At 45.9% G+C, this 24,910-nt stretch overlaps 1 protein-coding gene across 1 annotated transcript in view; it reads right to left on the bottom strand.

Moving 5' to 3' along the window:
- POLA1 (DNA polymerase alpha 1, catalytic subunit) overlaps nucleotides 1-24,910 on the bottom strand; it is a 1,022,539-nt gene that overhangs the window by 798,229 nt on the left and 199,400 nt on the right. Inside the window, exons 13-14 of the mRNA XM_082247055.1 lie at nucleotides 14,932-15,006; nucleotides 157-295 (exon numbers count right to left, since the gene is read on the bottom strand). Coding sequence (XP_082103181.1) covers nucleotides 157-295; nucleotides 14,932-15,006 — 214 coding nt within the window. The remainder of the gene's footprint in view (nucleotides 1-156; nucleotides 296-14,931; nucleotides 15,007-24,910) is intronic.

Raw genomic sequence — 24,910 nt, 5'->3', positions numbered from 1 at the left:
TGCAATACAAAAAAGCCCTTTAATCCTTTACTTTGGCACTTACAACCCTTCCAAATGTAGCAAGTAGGCGAAATGCCTGTGGAGAGCTCAAGGTCAAGCGAATATATATAAAAAAAACATGTATGTAAAATTTGCAGAAAGAAGCCATATATTTACGTGGGCTCTTGATTTCTAGCCAGCTGGGCCCTTTTATCTTCCGACTAAGCAAGAAAAGCTCCAAGCTTGAAGTATTTGTTCCAAAGACATGTGAAAATGTTTCTCCTTTTAGGTCTTGAGGAAGTTGGGGCAAGTCTGCCTGCGAGGCAAAACATATCATAAAATAAATTTAGTCAAAAGGAAACAATTAGCCTGGAAACCGTATGTCCAACAATCACAGGCAATTTCTATTTTTCTTCTCAGCTAGCACCTCACTCGCCCCCTGCCTGGAGTAGTTACTTTCAAGAGCTATAAAATTAGGTGTGGTAATTTGTGTCAGGATAAACTTCATAAAGAATAATAATTGTTAATCTCCTTAAAAATAAGATTAGTACAAAGTTAAAATGGAAAAAATATTAAGAAATCAGTCAGAAACTTGTGATTATTTGTGAAGCCTAGATACCACAATGCTGCCACCTTCCAGTTCAGGTCTAGAGTCTGCACTGCTTATTTTTAGACCCAGCATTTAAAGATATCCATTGAAAACAAATGAATAAATAAGCCAGCATCTGAAGGTTTTCTCAACATCTAAAAGCAGCAAAATTGTTATTTTTATAAGTGAATGGCTGTATTCTGGTAAACACATTTGTGTGTTTACACTAATTCACTATTAATGTATGACCTATTACACTAAAACTCTGAAATTCTGCACTCAGGGGAATAAATCATATGCACATGCATGTTTACACAAAGCATCGCCATTTACCCAAATACGTCTGCGTATAGATTTTATCTTCTCTGGCCAGCAGTACATGCTACCTGTGGCTCCCCGTGTGCCAATATCCTCCAGATTTTATGCTAGGCATGTTATACTTCAATACACTCATGTGCCCTAAAATATATCACCCATGTCCTGCTCTGTATATAATAAAAAAATGTGTGGGCAAGATTCTTAGCATCTGGGTTGCCTGCACTTCATACAGGTTAGTTTTTTTTGTGCGAACGGCTCACACCTTTAGCTACAGAGACATTTCTTCTATAAAAGCTTCCAGTTTGTACTAGCATCCAGAGAAACACTAACAGAAAATAGTTTCTAATAAATTATCACCTATTTTCTATGTGAATATTAATACATCACTAGAAAAAATGGATTTTTATAAAATCTTACCGTAAAATCCTTTTCTCTTAAGCTCATTGACAGACATAGTCCTCGTTGATTAACAACAACTTGGGTTATACTGCCCTCTACAGGAGTAGGACTAGACAGGAAAGAAAACGTTCTGGCCACACCCTAGGGGCAGTCCCAGAGGGTATATCCTCTCACTTCCTGCTACAGCAAATCAGTTATGTCACAAAGCAGTGTTTAGAGAATTTAACCCAACCCAACTCAAAAACAGAGGGGCGGGTACTACGTCTGTCAATGAGCTTAAGAGAAAAGGATTTTACGGTAAGATTTTACAAAAATCAATTTTTATCTGTCGCTCATTGACAGACGTAGTCCTCGTTGATTAACAACAACTCGGGACACCCCAAAGCAGTACCAGAAATGAGGGGTGGGATAACAGAAATCAAAATCCAGAAGGCCCAACCGGAGCCAACCAGAAGCATCAAGGACTCATCGAGCAAAAAGATGAGACCCAAGAGAAAAACCCAACAAACCCTTGAGGTAGACCAACAGTCTCCTCAGATTGCGGCCTGCAGAACCTTGCGGCCAAAAGAGGCATCTGACGATGCCATCACATCAACTTTAAAAAATGATGTAAAGGTATGAACCGACGACCAGGTAGCCGCCTTGCAAACCTGAACCACTGACACCTGATGGCGGAAGGCCCAGGAAGCACTAAGCGCCCGAGTGGAGTGCGCCTTAAAAGGGAACGGAGGATCCCGACCCTTAATAGAATAAGCCTGTACCACCGTCTGTCTGATCCATCTGGAGATAGTCGCGGCAGATGCAGGCAACCCCTTTTTGGGGCCATCCGTGATCACAAAAAGTGAATCCGTTTCACGAAACTAGTCCGTAGTTTTCAAGTATACCCTGATTGCCCGAACCACATCCAAGGAATGTAACGCAAACTCCCGAGGATGACTGGGCTTAGGACACAGGGAAGGTAACACAATATCCTCATTCAGATGAAACTCTGAAACCACTTTAGGAAGGAAGGATTCGGACGAAGAACCACCTTATCCCTATGAACCACCAGATATGGGGAACGACAAGATAATGCGGCCAGTTCTGACACCCTGCGTGCAGAAGTGATGGCCACCAAGAAGGCCACCTTCTGGGATAAGGTAAGCAAGGGAATCTCCCTAATATCTTCAAAGGGAGATTTCTGAAGAACCGACAACACCAAATTAAGATCCCAGGGCGGCAAGGGCGCGTGCACCGGCGGAGCCAGGTGCCGCACCCCCTGGATGAAATTCCGCACCAAGGAATGAGTAGCCAAAGGCTTCTGAAAGAAGATTGCTAACGCTGAAACCTGACCCTTGATAGTGCTCAAGGCCAGCTTCTGCTCAACCCCCTGTTGCAGAAAAGCCAAGATTCGGGTCACCGAATAGACACGTGGAGGAAATGCAAAGGATTCACACCACGCAATATAAGACTTCCATGTTCGATGATAGACTTTTCTGGAAGTCGTTTTCCTCGCTTTAATTAGAGTAGGAATAACTGAAGCTGACAAACCCTTGTCCTTCAGCACCTGGGTCTCAACAGCCAGGCCGTTAAAGCCAGCGATCGTAAAGCAGGATGGAAAATCGGTCCCTGAGACAGCAGGTCCTCCCTGGGAGGAAGTCGCCAAGGGACGTCCACAATCAGCCTGACCAGGTCGGCATACCAGGCCCGACGGGGCCAATCCGGAGCCACAAGGATGACTGGAATTCCCTCCACCTCTATCCTGCGAAGAAGTTTCGGCAGCAACCTGAGAGGAGGGAAGACATACAGTAGCTGATACTGCCCCCACGGGGCGACCAGCGCGTCTGCGGCGTCTGCTAGAGGATCGCGGGAGCGAGCCACAAACCTCCGCACCTTCCTGTTGAGCCGAGACGCCAACAGATCCACATCCGGGGTGCCCCAACGAAGGCACAGTTGGTGAAATACCTCTGGATGAAGAGACAATTCCCCTTGATCCAGAATCTGACGGCTGAGATAATCTGCCTGCCAATTTTCCACCCCCAGAATGAATACCGCGGAGAGAGCTGGAACAAACTGTTCCACCCAACGAAGAATGCTGGCCACCTCTATGGCCGCCAGGACACTCTTGGTGCCCCCTTGGTGATTGACATAAGCCACGGCCGTGGCATTGTCTGACTGGATCCGAACCGGGCTGCCCCGGAGCTGCTCGGTCCAGTGAATCAGACAAAGTCTGATCGCTCTCAGTTCCAACACATTTATCGGTAACCTGGATTCTTCCAGGGACCAAAGTCCCTGAGCAGATAATCTGCCGAGAATTCCTCCCCATCCGGATAGACTGGCATCCGTGGTGACAATCGTCCAGTATATCGGAAGAAATTACTTCCCCTGGCTGAGCATCGGAGATCGAAGCCACCAGACCAGAGACTCCCTGGTCCGCTCGCTCAGCTGGATCCGATTGTCCAGGAAATCGGGATACCGATTCCATTTGAGAAGAATCTCCTTTTGAAGGATTCGGGTATGAGACTGGGCAAACGGTACTGCCTCGAAGGAGGCCACCATCAATCCCAGGACCCTCATGCAAGTCCGAAGGGAAGGCCAGTTGACGGACAGTAACATCTGAATCGTTGACTGAATCTTCTGGAGTTTCTCTGCAGGGAGAAACACTTTTGCTAGGGATGTGTCTAAAATTAGGCCCAGATATTCCAGCCTCCTGGTGGGAACCAGAGATGACTTCTGCAGGTTCAGCCACCCAAACTCTTGCAAAGAGATCATAGTGATCTCCAAGTCTAGCAACAGAGCCTGCGGAGACTCCGCATGAAGAAGAAGATCGTCTAGGTAACCTAGAATCGATATGCCCCGCTGTCGCAACAGCGCCAAAACCGGGGCCCCCACCTTTGTGAAGACCCGGGGAGCAGAGGCGAGACCAAAGGGTAACGCCACAAACTGATAATGGTTCTCCCCTACGGAAAAGCGAAGGAAACGCTGATGTCCTGTGAAGATGGGGATATGAAGATAGGCATCCTTGATGTCTATTGATGCCAGAAAATCCCCCTGCCGAAGGGAGGCCACTACTGTACGAATAGACTCCATCTTGAATTTTTGTACCCGTACAAAATGATTGAGTGCTCTTAAGTCCAGGATTGGACGCACCTTGCCCTCTTTTCTGGGTATTGTGAACAGGTTTGAATAGAACCTCTGAAAACATTCTGTCCAAGGAACGTGGACCACCACTCCTTGTTGCATCAAATCCATTATTGCCCCCCGCAAAGCTTTTAAGCGATCCGGGGATAGTCGGATATTGGAAGGGAAGAATCGCACCGGTGGAAGTGATCGAAACTCGATCTTGTATCCCGACCGTATGACCTCTTGAACCCATCTGTCTGGAATCCTGGAGAGCCATGGGTCCGGAAACCGGTGAAGACGCCCCCCCACCCCAGATATGGGTGGGGGCGCACCTTCAGGCTTTAGTGGTCTTATCTTCAGCTCTGGAAGAGCCGGACTTTTGTTTACCTGACCAGCGCCCCTTGAATCCTCCTGGAGGGGCTTTGGAGGGCTTTGCCTTATCGCCCGCCCCAGCGGAGCAAAAAAACTTTATGAGCGGAAAAGGAAGGCCCCAGTCTATGACGAGGTCCTTTACCCTTAGTATTCTGTGGCAAAAAAGTGCTCTTGCCCCCAGTGAGATCCTTGATAATCTCATCCGAGGTGGCCCCAAACAGGCGATTCCCCTGAAAGGGGAGATTAGCCAAAGCTTTTTTGGAACCTTGATCCGCCGACCAGCACTTTAAAACACAGCACACGCCTGAGGACCACTGCTGAAATCGATGCACGCCCCAACAATGGAGTGGCGTCCAGAGCGGCGTCACAGACGAACTGTAGCCCTTGTATCATCTGCTCCAGCAAATCTGATACTGCCGGGGGGATACTTCTCCCTTCTAGGTCACGGCGTAACAACTTGGTCCATTCTGTCAAAGTTTGTAAAACTAAACCAATGGCAACCACTGGCCTAAAGGCTGATCCTATCAGGGAAAAAATGAAGCGGGACACGGCTTCCACCTTAAGATCCACCGGATCCCTAAAAGACGGAGCGTCCTCCAACGGGATAACAGTAGCTTTATTTAGTCTGGAAATCGGTGAATCCACCAATGGTGGTACTGTCCATTTTTTAAGGAGGGATTCCTCAAACGGATAACGCCTAGCAATGCGTTTGGAAATACCAGGGGTTCGTTTTGGACGACCCCATTCCTCTTTAATTATATTACCAAAACTTTTGGGCAAGGGAAACACCCTCGCCATCTTGGTAGGCTTGTTAGTACCAAAAGGAATTTCAGTATCAGCTACCTCTGCCGGTGTAACCTCAAGACTTAAGGTTTCTCGGACAGACACAACTAGTGCATCCACCAACGCTTCTTCTTGTGCTATGGCGGAGGCAGAAACGTCCTCCTCACTGTCTGAGGAGACCGTACCCGAGACACAAGCCCCAGAAGAGGGACCTGCAGCTGCAGTGACAGGCTCAGAATCTGTATCTGAATTGTCAGATGAAATAGGGGTAGGCGGGGGTCGCTTCTTTGCGCCCCGTCCCTGACAGGCCACCTTCACCTGGGATACAAAAGACTCCAAAACCGCTTACAATGCATCAATAGTAAGTGGGGAACTGGAGGGTCCTGCGGCCACCTCGAGGGGATCAGGTGGGGATACATGTGTGGCAGGGTCCATGACTAATCCAGGAACACTTGCCAGCAAACAAAGATTGCAAAAGAAAAAACTTTTTTTTTTTTTTGTGTGTAATCCCCCAGCGCAACAGCGCCCCTCAGCGTTACCTGCTTCGGACCCCCACAGAGAGAGAGACCCCAAGGGCTCACCACCTGATGCACAGAAGCTTCTACCAAACTGCTCTCAGCGCTGTCCTTTAAAGAACAGGAAGTCTTGTGAATAGTTTTCCCAGGTAAAGGAGGTGGCTCCGCCCCTTTACACGCCTTCCGGAGCTCCCACTGCTACTCCTCGGAAGGAGGGCGGCGGCCTGCGGATTTTGAGCGGCCTGCGGGAGGATGGCGGCGGCCTGCGGACGGCCTGTGGAAGGATGGCGGCGGCCTGCTGAATCGTGCGGCCTGCGGGAGGATAGCAGCGGCTTGTGCCGTGCGACCTGTGGGAGGATGGCGGTAGTCCATGTAGCTGCATCACTATGCATTAGGTAGGTGCTTCATATCACCCTTTTACATGACTATTTCAAATAGTAACGCCAGCCCCTGTCTCCATCCTTGACCCCAGTCATGGCTTCCTCCTTTTACAGCGCCAGCTCTTTACAGTGACTATCAGATAGTCAGCTCCCAAACCAAGCCTCCTGGAGTGGTATCTCTTATTCACCAAATCACACTCAAGAGGGAGATCTGTGAAACATGTCATAGGATAGAGGGGGAACCCAGGATCAAGAGGGTCCGACCATCCACAGAGGGGCCCGTATCCATTCCCAAAACCCGACAGGGAAGAGGGGGAACATTCTACTCACCATACCGGAACAGGCGGGCACCCACTCCTAACAGAACCCCTCTCCACCGAGGTGGGGGGCTGTCGACCAATACAGACGCCGCGACTCAGTTTCCGACTGGTCGTAAGCGTCCTGGTGAGATGTTTAACTCGCAGGGCCAGTCCCCGTCCAGTGGGACTATGTCACGGCCGACTCAGCGGCTAGGGCCTGCACGTGCTCGTAGGCTGACTGGGGTGACCACTGGATCTTAACATCCAGCCCGTCGCCCAGCTCCAGCAAAATTGTTTAAATGTGTTGCGGCCGATTCAGCGCGGAGCTGGAATCTGCACGCGCTTGTAGGCCCGCTGGGGTGACCACTGGACCTCAACATCCAGCCCGTCGCCCAGATCCGGCATAATTGCTTGAAGATCTCACAGGAACAACTGGAGAAAAAAAGCTAACTTAAAAAGAATCTATCTAAAAAATCTTGCCAGGACCAAAGATCCCAGCAAGGAACTTAGGTCCTTACTCCTGACTAGACAGAAAAAAACTGACATCCTGTAGCAGAGAGAGAGAGGATATACCCTCTGGGACTGCCCCTAAGGTGTGGCCAGAACGTTTTCTTCTGCCTAGTGTCCTACTCCTGTAGAGGGCAGTATAACCCAATTTGATATTAATCAAAGAGGACTGCGTCTGTCAATGAGCGACAGAGAAACACTTTTGGCTACATGCATACTAGAATGCTAAAAACGTATTTAAAACACTGGGCCAAAACCGCTGAGGTTTTATTATTTTTTGCCAGCATTTAGCAGTGTGCAAGCGCAAGCTATGTTTAGTAACTTTAGCGTTAAGGACTGGGAGCCGCTGGCATCCTTAACAACCAGTAAATAACTAGTAGTTAAGGAGCAGGCCAGCAAGCTGACCGCCGTGTCCTTAATGACAGATGAGCTATCGGGTTCCCCACTGTCAGCTGATTGTAAACAATTTCTGGAAATAAAAAATTGTGAAAGCAGCCCCCCCCCCCCCCAATTCATACCAGGCCTTTATGGATGGGGACAAGGGTCTTTCCCAAAACCAAGGCTGGTGGTTGTGGGGGTCTGCGGGCAGCAGGCTTGTTGAAAATGGAAGACCCTCCCCATAAATAACTATGTACCCTATTACTCATTCTCATAGGTTGGGGGCGGGATCTGGGGGGGTCTTCCAGATTCTAATAAGCCCTATGCCCGCAGAACCCTAAAACCATCAGCCAAGGTTGTGGGGAAGGGACCCCCTGCCCCAAAGGGCCTGGTATTGATTAGGGGTAGAAACCCCCATGACTTTTCATGATTTTTTTTTATTACCTGCAATGGTTTTTCTTACATTCAGCTGATTGATGACTCCCTTGTTAAGGATGAGGTGGTTGGCTTCCAGGGCCACTCCTTGACAATCCGCTATTCACTAGGGAAGGAAGCTGGCGGTGTCTGCTAAACGTTGGCCATCAGCGTTTAGAAGATTTCAGGCGCAGTGTTTTTTTCTGCCAAAACACTGCTGCTCCAGAAAGCACTGGTAGAGGATTCTTTTTTTCTGCTACTAAACTCTCCTGCAAAAAACAATGCTAAAAGCCTGCTGGGGAGTTGAAGCAGCTGTAAAAACGCTGTGTGCATGAGGACTAAATAGCAGGTACTACATACATAAAAGTGTAATCTCGCCTAGATCCTACCACAAGGAAAGAAAGACTCCCACACCCAACATGAGAAAACTGTCTTTTTGTAAGAACTTACCGTAAAATCATTTTCTCTGAAGTGCGACAGACGCAGCTATTCCTAGTCATAGACTCATAATCCTCCTTCTAGAGATAGACACTAGGTGGGAAAAAAAAAAAAAAAAAAAACTTGCCTACGCCTATGTGGGCTGTCCCAGCAGGCATAACCCCTCAGGCTCGGCTATTCTTAAACCATTTTGTTGCAAGCAGTGTTAGAAAAAAAAACATAACTCAGAAAAAGAAGGGCAGGTGCTACATCTGTCGATCGTCAGAGAAAAGGATTTTAGGGCAAGTTCTTACAAAAATCCAGTTTTCTATATAATTCATCAACAGACCCAGCTCTTCCTATTCATAGACTCATAGGGATGTCTCAAAGCAGTATATCATGAGGGGTGGGAAGAATAAAGAAACAAAAAACTGAATTGCCCAATGGCTAAAGTAGCCAACCATGTAAAAAAGAGCTCAACCAGAATCAACTGGAGCTCACCCGGAAACAATGGAACCCTCTAAGAGAAATAAAAAGGAACTCTCTTTTAAACTGTTGCAAGGGCGGACTGAAGGAGCTCCTTATATTCATGGCAAGGTCCATGATGTGGCCAGTATGTATGGATGTATAGAGTATACTCTGAAGCACCTGCTTCATGTGCACAGCTGTCTTAATAGCATATTAATGCTAATATAGTATCATACAAGGAACGTTTCTGTTGCCTGTAATCTGGGTTCCTATGATAAGTTTGAGAGGATACTGAATGTGAATTTTCTTCCGAATCTGCATGGTTGCAGTTGCTTTATTGCATACCCCCCTATACGCCCACCCGCACTGATCTGCTCCTCAACGCATGTGTCCGCCAAGGTCTCTATCACAGCTGGAAATATCTGTCTGCCTTGGTCTCTCTGGCCCTGAGGAAGCCCTGTTGCGAAACGCGTTGGATTGTGGGGGACCCTAGACCGTGCTATCTAGAGACCGTAACATCTATTGAGATACACTGTATCAGCATTCCCTATGGGAATATATTTCTACACATGCAATTTTCTTTTATCTATTTTTCTTTTTATGTATTCATAATATTTGTATATGTTTGTACAATAGAGTAATTTTTAATTTAATGGTGTGATAATTGTGATCATCCTCTCTCCATTCGCCCATACAAAGCCCCATCTCTTCCTTAGCCTTTTGTTGTACACTAATATGTAGGGGTTTGGGCTCAATATCACGGGAATTGTTTTTGTCTCTTTTAAACTGCAGCCTGCAAAACTTTACGGCCAAAAGAAGCATCCGCTGATGCCAACACATCTACCTTATAAAATTTAGTGAACGTATGCACAGATGACAAAGTTGCCACCTTGCAAACTTGTAACACCAACATCTGATGTCGAAAAGCCCAAGGAATCAGCGCTCTCATAGAGTGAGCCTTCACTGGGAAAGGAGGAACCTGACCCTTCAGTGAATAGGCTTGTACCACCATCTGCCCGATCCATCTGGAAATGGTTACAGTAGACGCAGCCATACCCTAACAAGGTCCATCAAAAAGAACCAAAGGAGCATACGATTTTTGAAAGGACTCAGTGGTCTGTAAATAGACCCTGATCGCCCGAACCACAGCCAAACGCAAAGCATGCTTCGTCAGATGCTGAGGTTTAGGACAAAGTCAAGGCAATCCAATGTCTTCATTCAGATGAAAATCAGAAACCACCTAAGAAATGAATGACTGATTAGGTTGAAGTACAACCTTATCTCTATGTACTACCAGATAAGGTGATCGGCAAGACAATGCCGCCAGTCAGATGCTCTGCAGGCAGAAGTGATGGCCACTAAAAAGGCAACCTTCTGAGACAAGGACAGCAGCCCCCGAAGTCTTTCAAAAGGAGGCATTTGAAGCACAATTAACCATGAAATGTATGATTTCCGCGTACGATGAAAGATCTTCCTGGAAGACGACTTCCTGGCCTTCAATAGCGTAGGAATCACAGAATCAGAAAGACCTTTTTTACTCAACTCCTGGCTTTCAAAAGCCATGCAATTAAGGCCAGTGACTGTAAAGCAGGATGAAAGATTAGGCATGGAGACAGCAGATCTTCCCAGAGAGGAAGGCATAACTCAGTCGGTACTAACCCAAAGGTGCCACCAATGCATCTGTGGCGTCGGTCAGATGATCTAGAGACCTGGCTAGGAACCTCTGAACCATCTAGGCGAGTCAAGAAGCTAACAAATTGACCTCGCTGTGCTGTCCCCCCACCCCACCCCTCCCGGACACACAGGAGATGAAAAAGCCTCCAGGTGAGGGAACCACTTCCAGGCCACCAAGACACTTGGTGCCACCTTGGTGATCACAATAAGCCACAGCTGTGGCATAGGTCAATTTAATCCGGACAATCTTGCAGAAGAGTTGCCCAGTGGCTCATGCCAAACCGTATTGACCTGAGCCTCTGCAATTTCGCAGAAAAAACATGACTGCCAACAGCAACTGGATAGTGCCCTGCAACTTTTACAGCTTGTCCAAAGAAGGGAAGACACTAACCAAAGTGGAATCCCTGATAAAGCGTACTTGAGAGGAACCTAGGTCTGTAAAGAATCAAAGACCCCCCCACCCCAGAAAGGGTGAGGATGCCCCATCATGCAGACGAAGATTCATCTGCAGATCTGGCCTGGTACGTCTCAGATTTACCTGAGCATGTCTTCTCGGAACCCCAAGATCTGATCTGCAGTACCGTCGCTTACAGCCCGAAGGTATGAACTGGCCACCTATGAGCAGCAAAAGACCCAGGTCTAACACGTGGTACCTTCCCCTTTGATCAACTCATCCAGAGAGGATCCAAACGGTCTCTACCCTGTGAAAAGAAGATCAGTCGCGGCCTTATTGGAAGCCTGGTCAGCAGATCAGCTCTTTAGCCACACCATGCGCCCAATAGCAATCCCCACTGCCGACACCCTAGCCACTAACGGGGCTACATCCAGGGACGTATCACACAAACAGGGCTTGAGCCAACTGGTCCATCAGTTCCAGCACCGCAGGGGGGGGGGGAGCCGTTAAGCTTCCAAATTACTTTTAAGTAACTTTACCCATTCAGTAGCAGTCTGCACTACCAGAACATTCACAAAAAGTAGACTTTAACATGTGACCTGCTACCACGTGTAAATGGCGGGACAGGGATTCCACCAGTCTATTCACGGGATACGCAAAAGTTGGAGACTCTTCCACCGGTACCAGAGTCGCTTTATTCAACCTGGCCACCGGAAAATCCACTTTTGGTGGTACAGTCCACCTAGTGGACACTGCCTCCGCAAAGGGGTAACGGTGTGCAAAGCGCTTAGGCACCACGTGCTTAATGCGTCGCCATTGTTCATCCACAATAGTGTGAAAAAATTCTGGACAAGGGAACACCTTGCTCGACTTATTGAGTACTTTGTGTGTATGCCCCTTTAAGACTGCAAGAAAACCCTGATTAGTATATTATATATAGTATAACAACAGAGCAAGAGGGAGAAAAAAAAACTACAGGGAGCCCCCGAGAAAACTTTACCAGTGCCCAGAGAAAAACGTCCAGTCTGATCAGCGTAGAAAACAAAAGTAACACTGAGCTGCACAGGAAGAGGAAGAAGCTCTGTCTCCATCATGAAAAAAGCCTGCTGCATGTCTGTCCAGCACACGGAACTCAAGAAAAATGGGTTTTACTTACCATAAAATCCATTTCTCTGATTCCACCGACGGACGTAGCTGCTGCTTTAAATCACAGATGGATGGGTAATAAGCCCCTCCCACTAGGAGTGACCAGGTAGAGCCAAAGGCCAGGAGGGGCGGGGTCCCTGGGTTATTACCCTCTGGCCTCACCGTTGCATCTTCAGTTTAGTTGCAAGCAGTGAATAACCAAAAGCCAACTCTTCAGAGAAAAGAGGGGTGGGAGCTACATCCATCGGTGGACTCAGAGAAATGGATTATACGGCAAGTAAAAATTCCCATTTTCTCTTTCGTCCGACGGACGTAGCTTCTGCTTTAAATTATAGACGGATGGGACGTCCAAAAGCAGTAACCATTGAGGTGTGGGGAAAGAACAAACTTAAAAGAATGCGATTCCCACGACTAACATAGCCAACTATATAATATGGAGCCCAACAAGCAACAACTGGGGCTCAATTGTAGCAAAACCATAAAAGGAGAAGGAAAAGTAGACTGCTCCGTAAATGGCCGCCTGCAAAACCTTGCGGCCAAAGGACGCATCCGAGGATGCCAACAAATCCACTCAGTAAAACTTGGTGAACGTATGGACAGACGACCAAGTGGCTGCCTTGCCAACCTGCGTCACTGACGCCTGATGGCAGAAAGCCCAAGAGGCACTTAACGCCCGTGTAGAGTAAGCTGTGACAGGGAAAGGAAGAGCCTTGCCCTTAAGAGAATACGCCTCCATCACCGTCTGTCTGATTCATTGAGAGATGGTCACCGCAGACGCAGGATAAGGGTCCATCCGTATTCACAGAGTCCAACTTACGAAAGGACTCGGTCTCGAGATACACCCTAATCGACTGAACCACATCCAAGCAATGCAATTTCATGTGATGGATGTAAAGGTTTCGGACATAGTGACGGAAGCACTGTGTCTTCTTTCAGATGCAAGTCTCAAACCACCTTAGGAAGAGACGACGGATTAGGCAGTAACACTACCTTATTGTATTACCAGATAAGGAGAGCGGCAAGATAACGCCGATAGTTCAGAAACCCTGCGCGCAGAGGTGATAGCCACCAAAAAGGCAACGTTCTGCCACAAGGTGAGCAAGGAAATGATGATAAATCTTCCAAGAAGCCAGGCAGCTAAAACTGTAGATGCGACAGTGAGGCCAGAAGTAATAGCCTAGGGGTAATAGCCCAGGGGCGTGTCAAAGCCTTTCGCTCTACCTGGTCACTCCTAGGGGGAGGGGCTTATTACCCATCCGTCTGATTTAAAGCAGCAGCTACGTCCGTCGGTGGACGAAAGAGAAATGGCTGCAATACATTCTCAACGGGGAAATAAATAAAATGGCTGCCCATACAAACTAATGGGAACACAGAAATCATGAACCACAGCAATGAAGGGTCCCAAAATAGAAGGAATCAAAAGGATCCCCAATCAGGGATATACTTAGGATGTCCCCCCCCCTCAAATAAGCGCTGAAGCAACCACCCCCCCCCCCCCAGGTAAAAACCTGCTAGGGGAGGGAAAATGCCAAGGGGTATTTCCTAAAGGGTGCCAGGGAACCGAGGGAGCCCCTAAGGTCTGACTATTCCAGGGAGGGGTCCACGCCCGCCCCGCGACCTCCGGGGGTTTCGGAGGGACATATTACTCACCATACCATGGTACAAGGTGGGCACCACTCCGAAGCAGATCACCTCCCACCAGGGATGGGGGTGCTGTTAGCCAAGGGGAAGCCACGACTCATGGCGTTCCAGGTCGTTTGCATCCCGGCGAGACGATGTCCTCGCAGGCTCGCCCCCATCCATCAGGGCACTGTCGTGACGAGATCTAGTTCTGGACTATAACCTGCTATCGCTCGATGGCCAGGCTGGGAGACCTTAAGGATCTAGATTATCCAGTGTGAATACCAGCCAGCTGTTGCTTGTAGTTCCTCTGGCTCTTGGTCCTTAGGAACTTACCAGTTAAAAAAAAAAAAAAATCAAATCAAACTTTCCCTGTTACAGCTAAGATCGAAGTCCCAGCAGGGAGCTAGGTCCTATCCCTGACACTAAGCAGACAAAACTGTTGAGAATAGCAGAGCCTGAGGGATTATGCCTGCTGGGACAGCCCCTATAGGCGTGGACAAGTTTTTTTCTGCCTAGTGTCTATCCATAGGAGCATAACCCTATGAATAGGAAGAGCTGCGTCTGTCGAATGATAGAGAAAAGTAAAACGTTCACAGGATAGACATTCAGCAATGTACACCATTCAGCCATAACATCATGACCTATCAAGGTGTGGAGGCCACTAGACATCTGAAGGTATGCTGTGCTATCTGGCACCAAGCCGTCAGGAGCAGATCATTTAAGCCCTAAGTTGCAAGGTGGGGCCTCTACGGATCAGACTTGTTTTTTCTAGCACATCCCACAGATGCTCAATTAGACGGAGATGTGGGGAATTTGGAGGCCACATCAGCACCTTAAACCCATTGTGTTCCTGAAACTATTCACGAACCATTTTTGCAGTGTGGTAGGGCGCATCATCCTGCTGAAAAAAAGCCACTGCCACCAGGTAACACCGTTTCCATGAAAGGGTATACTTGGGTCAGCAACAATGCTTGGGAATGTGGTACATGTCAAGTAACATCCACATAGTGGTAGGAACCAAGGTTTCCTATTGGCCAAAGCATCACACTGCTTTCAGATTCAATTGTAAACAGTTATTCCGTGTTCCGGTGGATCAGAGTATATGCTTCTGGAAAAAAGAAAAAAAAAAAAAAAAAACATGGAAAACTTTGTCGTGTTTGACAGCGCTACTTACTGAATATCGAACCTCTAGGTACTCAGAGCTGGCTGGCACATCTGGAATCTCAAATGCATAATTCTTTTCCACTTTCTAAATCAAGACATAAAAGGATATTTTCACACACAAAATATTTTTAAAGCAGTTAGAATTGATACTCTGCATCATACTGCCTCAAGATTTACCCTCACAAAAGACTACTAACACAGATTACAACATTGCAAAGCAAGGAACCTTAAGTGCACTGGTGCAGCATGCTGGTATTCATTCTGAAGGGCACCCCAACACAACTTCCAAAGTGATCATTGCTGCACAACATGTGGCAACCAAATAAAATAAAGAAAAATTAGTGCATGTATAAAAACACCCACATTTATGCTTTTTATTGGGTAGTTTCAGATCACCTTTTCTGTCTCCCCCCCCCCCCCCCCCCAATTCTTAACAGCGCGTTTTTTTACTCATTTGAATATAGAGGAGCACACAACTCACCCATGTGACAGTGCTATGCCAATTCGCATTGTCCTAGAATGAACACAAAGCCCTGTGCAAGCTAACACTCCATGGACTCGTAACTTATGCAAGGGTGCTACAAAGGTGTTGCTTTCAATCCTGATGGCATAACAGTAGCAGAGAATTGAAAGGAAAGTATGGTATAGGGGTCTGCTGAAGGCTGCAATAAAGGGAAAAGTGTTGCTTTGCTTTATCAGTAGTAACCTTTCAAATTCCACCTCAACTTGTCTCATTTCTTTCTAGTGAATAGAAAATATGCTACACTTTCACATAATAATTGTGAGGCACTATGGACTTTCATGGTACATATTCCCACAGCTAAATATAGTTTAAAGAGATACTTATTATACAAACATATATAAAACCATTGGTACATTAACCAAACCGAAAAAGCAGCTAAAAACATATTGTCTCCTTCAAAGAACTGGACTAATCACATAATACCCCACTGAACATTGAGGAATCTCGGTTCCGGGCCGGCAAAGCTACACGCGATTGGCGTTGTGGGTGTCACTGGGCAGGAGTTTCATTTATAAGGGAGACAGCTGCAACACTCTGCTGATGCAGCTCTTGTCCAGTCTGTATGCCTTTATCACAGGTGAGACTCCTGATATTAGTACGCTGATCAATCAACATGGCTTTCTATGTTTGATGGTATGATTGCATTTGGATATATTGGAATAGTTTGTAAAACTTTCCATTGTTTAAGGAATTCCAATTTGGAGACATCAAGATCACTAGTCCCCTTTCTGTTTTGAAATCCACCCTCTATCTACCGGTCCATTGGTTCGCTAAAAGTGAGCCTTGGCTCCAGCAATAGCTGTGGATGTATGTACATGTGTGCATGGATGTGGAGGTGGGTGTGAGTGTACGTGCATCTATGCACCCACATGTATATATGTGCGTACACTTCAGACACACTCTTGGAGATCTATGTTGCATTGCCTGACATTATGACCGGCATTATGTGCATCTATATTACTTGCTTCCCCCTTTCTCTATATTGATTTTAGATATATTACAATGAAGTTTTGGTTAGAAGTAATGTGTTGTCTTTGTGCATTGACCAATTTATGAGGGTTGTACCACTCTAAATGCGGATTTCATTAAACATTTGGAGTTTTTAAGGTATGCTTTTGGATTTATCTAATAGTTACAACCTGTGAAAAATCAATAAGGCAATATAATGTATGTTTTTTTTATTTATGGTATAAGTTTTTTAAAAGATCGATCCTTCCTACCCCTTTGCTCTTTTGAGCAGTTTTAATTGATCAATATGTTTAGTGTTTCGGGTCTGACGTTGTAATAATGGAGGACTCCTTAGAACCATTCTTGAGTGTGGCTTATTTGCGCTCCAACTTCTCAGACTAAGGATTTCCCCCTGCGGGTATGACTCCCACATTCGCCGTGACAGGCGTACATACCGGTTCTCTTTGTGGGTGGTCCAGTTCCGGGTATGAGCATGCACTGGGGTTTCACAGCACCTTTTCAAATATGCTAAATTGCATTGTTTATGTTTGTTGTACATATTATGTAATTATGGATATTTATTCTGTATTGCAGCAACAGATGTCAATTTTTGCTCTTTTTTGTATGGGCTACAAAGCTCCTGAAGAAGCAGTGAAATGTTTTCCCGTGAAACCTGTTTAGTGTCCAGCCTTCAAATGATGTTAACCAATGAATATGACTCTGAGGTCATCCCATGGAACCAATTATATTGAGCAAATAGGACAAAAAAAAGGTTATTGCTGATGTATTCTGCTGATTAATACATTTTGAATAAAAATGCATTTTAAAGAAAAGTATATGTGTAAAGCAGCCCTTATATATGGTACCATAAAAGTAAATTTTTGCCTCAACACCCTCCTCCTTTCCATAATTCTAGGATAAAGGTACTCTGAATCTATCTACTATGGCAGCCAATCTCTTTAATATAGTTGCCATTTAGACAGTCTTGTCTCCATGTTTTGCGGGATAACCGCTTCCTCAGGAGTTTAGGAGTGTCAATTTAAGAAAGAAAACACAGATAGAACAGAGCTCGACAAATCCCAGGCGCCAGGTCGCATTGGCGACTATGGCTGGCCATACACTATACAATTTTCTTATTCCATTTCCTTTAGATTTACCTTTAACTATGTAGTGCAAGGACCTGCCTGATTGCATATAAATTGAAAGTGTTTAGGTTTGACCCTATATTACATGGTTTTGGTAAATCTAAAGGAAAGTTGAACAAGAAAATTGTATAGTGTATGGCCAGCCTATGATTTCAGCTGTCTGCTGTCAGGCATCGGGACGCCGCTTCGCTGGTCCAGGGATTTGAAATTCCCGCGGCTCCTATCCATGCTTCTCAGTGAACGGACAAGCAGCATTCTAATTGATCAGCACCGTCCACATGGACGACGCTGAACAATCAGTACCAGCTGCCTCTTCTCCACTTTCAGCACATCCATAGGATGCACTGCTCGACTTCTGCCCCTGTCAGCCTCCTCGTTGCGGTCACCCGGTACACATCGGACATTGGGTATGAGTGTCAGGTCCGCGGCTGAACGGTGTGCGAGGCGGGGGGAAATGGTGCGCCGGGCCTGTGCTCTGCACAGAATTTCATGTCAGCCGCTCCCCATCTCGCTGCTCCAGCCTGCCTGCGTGTCGCTGTTTCCTTAGCCCCTGGGGGAGGTAGGAGTGCAGACTGAGCCCATCCTCCACTGGCTGAGGGAAGAACACCACCTACAAATAGTTGGGGGGCACGGTTTACCTTTAATTGGCCAGGTGTGGGGGAGACTCTCTCCCCAAATCCCCCCCATAGACGTGTGGGGGGAGCAGAGCAGGCCATTTTCTGGTTTTATGAGGAAGGTGGAGGTGGGAGAGTGCCAAACTTCTGGAGGATTCCTCTGTACACACTATAGAGCCGAGGGGACCTCACTGTGCATATACACATCTGCCTGAGACTTTCACTCTCTCCCTCGCTCTCGGCCCCTCCTCCTATCCCCCTCTCACTCTCCCCCTATTTTTTTCTTGCCTTTTTTTTTTTCTGGGTGCCGGGCAGCTGATTTGAAAAGCTGGGTTTTAACTTTTTAAGCTGGCTCCTAGAAAAGAAGAAAATAGCTCAAGCCCTAAAATAGAATATATTTATATTAGGATAAACATATACCCATGTATATGCTTACACACCCACATGCAAATGTGCATCCACATACAGTGAATGCAGAAAATTTTCACAGCATTCAATTTTTCCACATTGTTATGTTAGCCTTATTCCAAAATATATTCAATTTATTACTTTCCTAAAAATTCTACAAACAATAGCCCATAATGATAACGCTAAAGAAGTTTGATTGAAAACTTTGCAAACTTATTAAAAAGAAAAAACAACATGTACATAAGTATTCACAGCCTTTGCCATGACACTCAAGATTAAGCTCAAGTGCATCCTGTTTCTTCTGATCATCTTTAAGATGTTTCTACAACTTGGAGTCCACCTGTGGTAAATTCAGCTGATTGGAAAGGATTTGGAAAGGCACACACCTGTCTATACAAGTTCCCACAGTTAACAGTGCATGTCAGATCACAAACCAAGCCATGAAGTCCAACAAATTGTCTGTAGACCTCCAAGACAGGATTGTATTGAGGCACAGATGTGGGGAAGGGTACAGAAAAAAAATCTGCAGCTATGAAGGTCCCAGTGAGCACAGTGGTCTCCATCATCCATAAACTAAAGTAGTTTAGAACTACCAGGACTCTATCTAGAGCGGGCCGCCCAGGCAAACTGAGCGATCAGGGGAGAAGGGCTTTAGTCAGGGACTTGACCAAGAACCCGATGGTCACTCTGACAGAGCTCCAGCGTTTCTCTGTGGAAAGAGGAGAACCTTCCAGAACCACCACCATCTCTGAAGCATTCCACCAATCAGCCCTGTATGGTAGAGTGGCCAGACGGAAGGCACTACTTAGTAAAAGGCACATGACAGCCCGCCTGTAGTGTGCCAAAAGGCACCTGAGGGACTCAGCCCATGGGAAACAAAATTCTCTGGTCTGATTAAACAAAGATTGTACTCTTTGGCCTGAATGGCGAACATTACGTATGGAGGAAACCAGGCACCGCTCATCACCTGGCCAATACTATCCATTCAGTGAAAACAGGTGATGGCAGCATCATGCTGTGGGGATGTTTTTCAGTGACAGGAACTGGAAGACTAGTCAGGATCGAAGGAAAGATGAATGCACCAATCTACTAAGACATCCTTGATGAAAACCTGCTCCAGAGCGTTCTGGACCTCAGACTGGGGCGAAGGTTCATCTTCCAACAGGACAACAACCCTAAGCACACAGCCAAGATAACAAAGGAGTTTCTACAGGACAACTCTGTGAATGTTCTTGAGTGGTCAAGCCAGAGCCCAGACTTGAAGCCGATTAAACATCTCTGGGAAGATCTGAAAAACGGCTGTGCACCAATGCTCCCCATTCAACCTGATGGAGCTTCAGAGGTCCTGCAAAGAAGAATGGGAGAAACTGTACAAAAATAAGTGTGCCAAGCCTGTAGCATCATACTTAACCACTTCCATACCGAGTCATGTAATATGACGTCGGCAAAGTGGTTGCAAGGATCCGGGCCGCCGTCATATGACGTCGCCCGGATCTCCCCTCTACTGCGCGCCCCCGGGGGGCGTGCAGCGCGGCGATCGGGGGTGAGGCTCGTACCTCGGACATAGCCCATCCCTGATCAAGGTAAACAGCCAATAGAAATTGGCTGTTTACCATGTGATCGGCTGTGTCAATCACAGCCGATCACATGAGCGGCTCCAGCACAAGCCGCTCGTTCTCTCTGCAAGCGATCAGGGACGAGGCTCGTCCCTCGGACAGAGTCGATCCCCGATCTAGGTAAAGAACCAATGAAATTGGCTCTTTACCACGTGACCGGCTGTGTCCAATCACAGCCGGTCACAAATGTCAACAGAGAACACGGTAACTAGCTGTCACTGTGTTCTCCTCCTAACACATCCTGTGTGGGGAGGAGATTGCGGTAACAGCTAGTTACCGATTACAGTGCACGCTAAACACACTGATTGCCCCCCCCAATAAAGAGCACCTGTCACTAGCCCATCAAAGTACCCGGGTACCTGTCACCAGCCCATCGGGTACTCTGATGACAGGTACTCGGGTACTCTGATGACAGGTACTCGGGTACTCTGATGACAGGTACTCGGGTACTTTGATTACCTGTAAACGGAGTACCCGTCATCAGAGTACCTGAGTACCTGTCACCTACCCATCAGAGTACCCGAGTACCTTCCACCTGCTCATCAGAGTACCTGACGCCTGAAGTACCCGAGTACTTGCCGCCTGCTCATCAGTACCCATCACTACTCATCAGTACCTATCACGTATAAGTACTGATCATCAGTACCCATCAGTACAGTATCAGTATCACCTATCAGTAGCAGTACTACTCATCAGTACCTATCACCTGCCTGTCACCTGCCCATCAGAGTACCCGAGTACCTGTCACCTGCCTATCGGAGTACCCGAGTACCTGCCACCTGCTCATCAGTACCAGAGTACCTGTCACCTGCCCAAAAAGTACCCGAGTACCTGTCACCCTTCATACAGCCACCATGTCCAAGTCCAAAAAGGTTTATATACGTCCTCCGTTTAAACCTAAATTCCGGTGTTATGGCAGCAGAAAGCTTTGGCTTTCCGATAAGGGTGGTCCCAGCGGCGGATTCGCCGTGGGATCACCCTTCCGGGATGGCGGAAGAGGCGCCCCCCCCCCCTCCCGCCGCGTTCCGGTCCTTTTCCCCGCTTACCGGACCCGCCGGCAGCGGGGAAAACGATCGGTCCCAGATCCTCACAGACAGGATGTCGAGTGAGGGCAAGCTTGCCCTCACTTGACTCTATGGTCTTGGAGGACCGGAGCTACGGAAAATGTTGTTGCCTAGCAACCGGTTTAAAAGGTCCTTTTTTTTTTTCATTTTATATAATTTTTTTTTTTTTTTTCTATCTTTTAGTGTACTTGTGAGATCTGAGGACTTTTTGACCCCAGATCTCACAAAAAAGAGGTCCTGTCGTGCCTATTTCTATTACGAAGAATGTTTACATTCCTTTTAATAGAAATAAAAATGATCAATTTTTTTTTTTTTTAAACGGTGTAAAAATAAAAAATAATAAATAAAATAAATAGTAAGAAAAAAAAAAAAAAAATTAAAGCGCCCTGTTCCCGTGAGCTCGCGCGCAGAAGCGAACGCATACAGAAACCCCGCCCACATATGTAAACGGTGTTCAAACCATACATGTGAGGTATCGCCGCGATCGTTAGAGCAAGGGGAATAATTTGAGCCCTAGACCTCCTCTGTAACTCAAAGATGGCAACCTGTAGAAATTTTTAAATTGTCGCCTATGGGGATTTTTAAGTACCAAAGTTTGTCGCCATTCCGTGAATGTGCGCAATTTTGAAACATGACATGTTGGGTATCTATTTACTCGGCGTAACATTATCTTTCACATTATGGAAAAAAATTGGGCTAACTTTACTTGTTTCTTATTTTTTAATTAAAAAAAGTGAATTTTTTCCAAAAAAAAATTGCGTTTGGAAGACCGCTGCGCAAATACGGTGTGATAAAAAATATTGCAATAATCTCCATTTTATTCTCTAGGGTCTCTGCTAAAAAAAAATATATGTTTGGGGGTTATAAGCAGTTTTCTAGCAAAACAACTGATTTTAGCTTGTAAACACCAAATGTCAAAAATAGGCCTAGGCAAGTGGCTAGGATGCATGATGATGCTCCTTGGATGTTAGGCCCCTCTATATGGCTATGCTGTGAAAAAGTCTTACACATGTGGTATTGCCATACTCAGGAGGAGTGGCAGAATGTATTTTGGGGTGTAATTTTTGCTGTGTACATGCTATGTGTTAGAAATATCCTATAAATTGACAACTTTGTGTAAAAAAAAAGGTTTTCATTTGTTTCCCACATGTTCCAAAAACTTGTGGAAAAAAATGACACGTTCAAACGACCCATAATGCCTCATAGAATATACGTTGGGAGTGTTTGCTTTCCAAAATGGGGTCATTTTGTGGACTTTTCCATTGTATTGGTGCTCTAGGGCCTTGAAAAGTGTGATAGGTAGTAAGAAAGTTTTATGTGTATTTATGCTCCTAAAACGCCTGAAGGTGCTTCTTGGACGTGAAGTCTCTTTTTGTGGCCAGGCTGTGTAAAAGTCTCACACATGTGGTATCGCCATACTCGGAAGGAGTAGCAGAATGTATTTTTGGGTGTAATTTTTGCTGTGTACATGCTATGTGTTAGAAATAGCTTATAAATTGACAACTTTGTGGGAAAAAAAAAGAAAAAAAATTTTTCTTCATTTTCCCAAGAATTGTGGGAAAAAATTACAACTTCAAAAAACCCACCATGCCTCTTACTAAATACCTTGGACTGTCTACTTTACAAAAAGGGGTCATTTGGGCGGTATTTGTACTGTCCTGACATTTCAGGGCCTCAAGAAAGGAGATAGGCAGTCAGTACATCTGGTGTGATCAATTTTCAGTAATTGGTACCATAGCTTCTAGACTCAATAACTTTCACACAGACTAAATAATATACACTAATTTGGGTTAATTTTACCAGAGACATGTAGCAGTATACATTTTGGCCCAAATGTATGAAGAAAAATAAATTTTTTGCAAAATTTTATAATTGAAACTAAAAAAAGTGTATTTTTTTCAAAATGTTTGCTCTTTTTTTGCATATATCAGAAAAAATAAAACCCAGTTGTGATCAAATACCACCAAAAGAAAGCTCTATTTGTGTGAAAAAAATGATAAAAAATTTGTTTGGTTACAGTGTAGCATGACTGAGAAATTGTCATTCAAAGTGTGAGTGCTGAAAGCTGAAAATTGGTCTGGGCAGGAAGGGTGTCTAACTGCTCTGTATGGAAGCGGTTAAAAAGACTAGACTTGAGGCTGTAATTGGTGCCAAAGGGGCTTCAAGAAAGTATTGAGCAAAGGCTGTGAATATTTATGTACATGGGATTTTTTTGTTTTTTATTTAACCACTTGCCGACCGCCGCAAGTACATATACTGCGGCGGTCAGCCCCTCACAGGCAAAGTGATGTACCGGTACGTCACTAGCCTGTGAGGCTCTGGGGAGCGGGCGCGCTCCCGCGCGATCACAAACCCCCCGTGCGTGTGAGCGGCGGACCCGATGTCCGCCGCTCACTCACGATCGTCCGTGACAGCGGGAGAAAGGCAGGCGGCTAGTGTAAACAAGCCGCCTGTCATTCTCCCCTGTGTAGGAACAGTGATCATACGGTTCTACTATGTAGGACCGTTGATCATTGTTCCTACACCTCAAGCCACAGCCAATCAGTTAGAATCACACCCCTAGGGACACACACAGCCCCTCCCTCAAAAAAAAGTTAACCCTTTCACTACCAGTGTCATTTTACAGTAACAGTGCATATGTATAGTAATGTAGTGTAGTAATGTCACTGTTAACCCCAAGTGTGTCAAAAATGTCAGTCAAGACCCGATCTGTCCGCCCCAATGTCGCAGTCCCGCAAAAAAAAAAAAAGCTGCCATTACGTGTTAAAAAAAAAAAACAACAAAAATGACAAAAATCTTTCCCTTTGTTAGTAAACGCGATAACTTTTGCGCAAACCAATCAAAATACGCTTTTTGCAATTTTTTTTACCAAACATATGTAGCATAAAACAAATTGGACGAAAATGTTAAAAAATTTTGATTTTTACATTTTTTTTTTGGAATTTCATATAAAAAAAATTGAAAAATATTTTTGCAAAATTTACGCTTTTTTTTTTTGTTTATATCGCATGATCAAAAAATCGCACAGGTGATCAAATACGACTAAAAGAAAGCTCTGTTTGTGGGGGAAAAAAAAAGGACGTCAAATTAGTTTAGGTACAGCTTCGCACGACCGCGCAATTGTCCGTTAAAGTCACGCAGTGCCGAATCGCAAAATACCCCATGGTCAGGAAGGGGGTAAAATCTTCCGGGGCTTAAGTGGTTAATACATTCGCAAAGATTTCAAACAAACTTTTTCACGTGGTCATTATGTGGTATGGCTTGTAGAATTTTGAGGAAAAACTGAATTTTTGTAAAATCTTACCTGTAAAATTCCTTTCTCTGAGTCCTCCGACAGTCGCCGCCATCTTCATATTCGTCACAATGGGGTATTAGACTTTGCTCCGTAGGAGTAGCTAGGCAACAGAATATGTCAATATTAAAGCTTTTAACATATCCCCACCCCAGGGGGTGGTCCCCTCAGTCTATACCCTCCTGCTTCCTGTTTCCTGCTTCAGTTTCAGTGGAATAGCAGTAGAGTACCTAAACCCCAAAAGAGGGGCGGGGGGCGGCGACTGTCGGAGGACTCAGAGAAAGGAATTTTACAGGTAAGATTTTACAAAAATTCAGTTTTCTCGTACGTCCTCCGACAGTCGCCGCCATCTTCATATTCGTCACAATGGGGACGTCCC

The sequence above is a fragment of the Pelophylax lessonae genome (genome assembly GCF_965119305.1).
Source record: "Pelophylax lessonae genome assembly, chromosome: 2".
In the NCBI taxonomy this organism is placed as follows: Eukaryota; Metazoa; Chordata; class Amphibia; order Anura; family Ranidae; genus Pelophylax; species Pelophylax lessonae.
Note: the sequence above shows the minus strand (reverse complement) of the source record. Positions and strands in the feature narration are given on the sequence as shown.